Source organism: Penaeus japonicus, unplaced genomic scaffold (genome assembly GCF_977035675.1).
Source record: "Penaeus japonicus unplaced genomic scaffold, GWHDUDI00000001_assembly GWHDUDI00000004, whole genome shotgun sequence".
Taxonomy (NCBI): Eukaryota; Metazoa; Arthropoda; class Malacostraca; order Decapoda; family Penaeidae; genus Penaeus; species Penaeus japonicus.
Genome location: NW_028234406.1, coordinates 23,851,833 through 23,856,832, shown reverse-complemented (window position 1 = coordinate 23,856,832; position 5,000 = coordinate 23,851,833). Strand labels below are relative to the sequence as shown.

General features: G+C 20.7%; 1 protein-coding gene across 1 annotated transcript in view; it reads left to right on the top strand.

The window, feature by feature from the left end:
- Positions 1–5,000, top strand: part of LOC122256226 (protein turtle-like) — a 504,764-nt gene that overhangs the window by 473,727 nt on the left and 26,037 nt on the right. The window contains exon 13 of the mRNA XM_086536373.1: positions 4,638–4,931. Coding sequence (XP_086392499.1) covers positions 4,638–4,931 — 294 coding nt within the window. The remainder of the gene's footprint in view (positions 1–4,637; positions 4,932–5,000) is intronic.

The following is a 5,000-nucleotide window of genomic DNA, read 5'->3' as shown; positions in this document are numbered from 1 at the left end:
CTGTTTAGTTATTCTTGTCATGGATGTTATTATGATTGGCTGTTGCTATCTTCGTGTTGTTATAGCTATTTCATTATAATCGTTTTCATTCGTAATATTACTGGTATTTTGTTTGTATTGCCTTCACTATTACTAGTATCATAATTATCATTATCATCATCATTTTCATAATTGTTATTCTTATTTTTGTTGTTATTCTTACATTCATTATTGTTACTATTATTCACATTGTTATTGTTTTTGCGATTATTTTTTTTTTTATCATTGCTGTCATCATTGTCATTATTATTAACATTGATATTAACAATAAAATGACATATCTGTTGTCTTTTATTATTGGAAAACAAGAAAACAAAATAACAAAGGTTATTTATTTATTTATCATTATTATTACTGATTTATTTTATTTTATTTTATTCATTTATTTATTTTGTTATTTCAGCATGTTTTTTATTCTTCGATTATATATATATATATATATATATATATATATATATATATATATATATATATATATATATATATATATATATATATATATACATTTTTTTTATCAGGGCATGTTTTGCATCTTGGTTTATTCTTCTACTAGACTGCTTTTTTGATAGATCTATCAATTTATCTATCTGTCTAACTATCTATCTATCCATATACACACAGACACACACACACACACACACACATACATATATATATATATATATATATATATATATATTTATATATATATATATATAAATATATTTATATGTATATATATTCCTTGATTTATTTATCTATCAATGTTTATTTTTCTCGTTTCATCTCCTTTTTCACATCCATTCTAATTCTTTGTGGTTTGCTTCTTGACGTGAAAAGTTAAATTAGCATGTATGGTATCAATGACTTGATAGAAATGGTTCTTGTCACTAGCGATAGTTGCACATGTAGTAGTAGTAGTTGGTTGCATTTATCATTATTTGCAGTATTGTTATTACCATTAATATTATTACTATCATTATCATTATTATTATTTTTTCTTTTTTCTTTTTTTTTAGTATTATCAATATTATTGTTATTGTTATCATCATTTCCATTATTATTCTTTTTGGTATTCTATTATTATTGTCATCGCCATTATAATTATGATCCTTATCATTATTATCATAATTATCATTATCATGTCTTAGCCTAATCAATTTTGTTATTATTCTTATTTTCTTGTCATCAATTTTATATATACTATTATTGTTATGATCATCATTATTGATATTATCATTTCATTATCATCGTATTTTCAGTTATTATTATATGAAGTATCAGTATCTGTAGCATTAACTTAATAGTAATAATGATGATATTCATGATGATGATATCAATAGCGATAAAGAAATATTGTTGTTATAATTATTATTATCGTAGGAATATTATCATTACTATGATCATTACCATCACTATTGCTATTATTATCATTATCATTATCATAATAGCTATTATGTCATTCCTTCCTCTTTTTATTATTAATAACATTAATAGTGGTGTTAATGATAATGATAATACTAACAATGATATTAGTCATGTTGTTTATAGGTATAATGATAATATCAATACTGATATAATCATAAGTAGCAGTAGTTGTAGTAGTAAGGATAATAGTAATGATAAGTTTAATAAAATTATTAATAATGATTATAATGATTGTGATAATAATGATAATATCTAATAATGATAATGATAATAACAATAATGATGATAATAATGATAATGATAATGATGATAGTAATAATAATGATAATAGATAATAATAATAGCCTTTGTAACAACAATAATAGCAATAGCAATAATGATAATGATAATAATAATGATAATGATAACAATAATGAATTATAATAATAATAATAACAATGATGAATTATAGTGATACTAATAATAATAGCCATAGTAATAACAACAACAACAATAGTAATAATGCTATAGTAAAATAGTACTAATGATGATAACGATATTTGTAATAATAACAACAATGATGATGAATTGATTATAATGATAATATGAGAGTAATGATGCAAATAATAATAAAAATGATGATAATAACAATGGTAATAATAAAGATGATAATAATGGTAGTAATGATATTATTGATAACGATAAGAATGGTGGTAATAATCGTAATAACGTTAAAAATATTAATAATGATAATGATATTGGTAATGATCCTGATAATCATATTAATGGAAATAATAATAATGATAATAATAATCATAACTATTACAATGATAATGAAAATGATAAAAATAACAATAGTTGTTTTGATGATAGAAATTATAATGATCCTATAATTCTCTTGATAATAACAAGTGATGATAATATTCATAATGATAATATTATTGCTAATGATGATAATAAAATTGATGATAATAGTGATGATAACAACAACAATAATAATAATATTATTATTATTGTTATTATTATCATTATTATTAATGATCATGATGATCATAATAATAGTAATGATAACAATATCAATATGAATGACAAAAAGATAATGATCAAGCTAATACTAATATTGTTATCAATAACTATTTCTATTATCATTACCATTATTACTATCAATATCATAATGATAAAACTGATTATAAAAAATAAAGAAATAAGTCTTTATTGGTATTATCATTATTGTTATTATTGTTATTATTGTAATTATAAAAATAATAATAATAATATAATAGTAATAGTAATAATAATGATAATAATGATGACGATAATAATAATGGTAATAATAATAATGTCAATAATAATAGTAGTAGTAATAATAACAACAATAATGATAATATTAATAATGATAGTAATGATAATAGTCAAAATAAAAACATAATAATGATAACAATAATTATAATAATAATGGTCATAATAATAATAATAATAATAATAATAATAATAATAATAATAATAATAATAATAATAATAATAACAATGATAATAATAATAATAATAATAATAATAATAATAATAATAATAATAATAACAATGATAATAATAATCATCATCATCATCATAATGATAATAATGATAAGGATAATGATGATAATAATAATAATAACAACAAAAATAATAATGATAATAATAATAATAATAATGATAATAATAATAATAATAATAATAATAATAATAATAATAATAATAATGATAATATACTATAATATAATAATAATAATAATAATAAATAATAATAATAATAATAATGATAATAATAATAATAATAATAATAATAATAATAATAATAATGATAATAATGATAATATAAATAATAATAATAATAATATAATAATAATAATATATAATGAAATAATAATAATAATAATAATAATGATAATAATAAAACATTAATAATGATAATAGTAATAATAATAATAAATAAAGATAATAATAATAATGATAATAATAAAAATAATAATAATAATAATGATAATAATAATAATAAATTTTAATAATATATAATAATAATAATAATTAATAGTAATAATATAATTAATAATATAATATACTAATAATAATAATAATAATAATAATGATAATAATAATAATATAATAATAATAATAATAATAATAATAATAATAATAAAATAAAACAAAGACATTAACATTAATATCAATAATAAAAATAATAATGATAATAATAATAATAATAATGATAATAATAATAATAATAATAATAATAATAATAATAATAATAATAATAATAATATTAATGATAAAAACAATAATGATAATAATGATGATGATAATAATAATAATAAAAATGATAATTATAATAGTAATAATAATAATAATAATAATAATAATAATAATAATAATAATAACAATAATAATAATAATAATAATAATAATAATAATAATAATAATAATAATAATAATAATAATAATAATAATAGTAATAATAATTATAATAATAATTAAAATAAAGATAATCAAAATGGTGATGATAATAATGGTGATGATAATGATAACAATAATAATGATAAAAAGATAATTATTACGATAATCATAACAATGATACTGATTATAATAATGAAAATTGTGATTATAATACAGATAACAATAAGAAGAATGATAAAGATAATAAATTAATCTATAATAATGACAATAACATTAGTAATGAGGATGATAGTAATGAAAATGATAACGATATAATAATGATAACAATGATACAGATAATTGAATTGATAACCGAAATTGTATCTGTAAAAGCAATCATCTTTCTTTTTCATATCGTTATTATTGATTAATGCAAAATACCCCGACTACTCATAATGATAATCATGAGACATACGATAGAGAACCTAATGTGGTCATTATCTTGCAATGAAGGCAGACTGAACAGCAACGGAAAAGTGAGAAGATCCAAGAAAATCTAACAGAAAGCCAACACATCACGATACTAAATAAACAATGGCCTGTGAACAAGCAAAAGAAAATCTTTCTCTCATCATCAATCCAAAACTAATGATCAGAATAAAAATACATAAAGACATAAAAAATAAAACAAATGAAAGAGAAACGAAAGGCAAGATGACAATAAAAAACTACTAGACCGAAAGCCGAGAATAAGAATAACCTAAAGCCGTCCTTCTTTCCTTCCTCTGCCCCCCCAACTGAAGGTCCCCCGTCATCCCCCGAGCGGTGCGAGATAATCAACAACACAGCCGAGAACATCGAAGTCCTGTGTGAACACGGCTTCGACGGAGGGATGCGCCAGAGATTCCTAGCGGAGGTGTACGATGAGGGCGGGTCCTTGCATCTGAACAGGTCCTCCGACGAGCCCCAGTGGTCCGTGGAGTCCTTAAGGCCCGGGACTAGCTACACCATTAGGATCTCCGCCTTCAACGCCAAGGGCAGGTCTCCTACTATCATCCTGACGGCGGCCACACTCAAGGTCGCGGAGCAGAGAGTGGGTGAGTGCGCTCCTCCTCGGTCCTTCTCCTACTCCTCCTCTTCCTCTTTCTACTCCCTCTGATTTACCT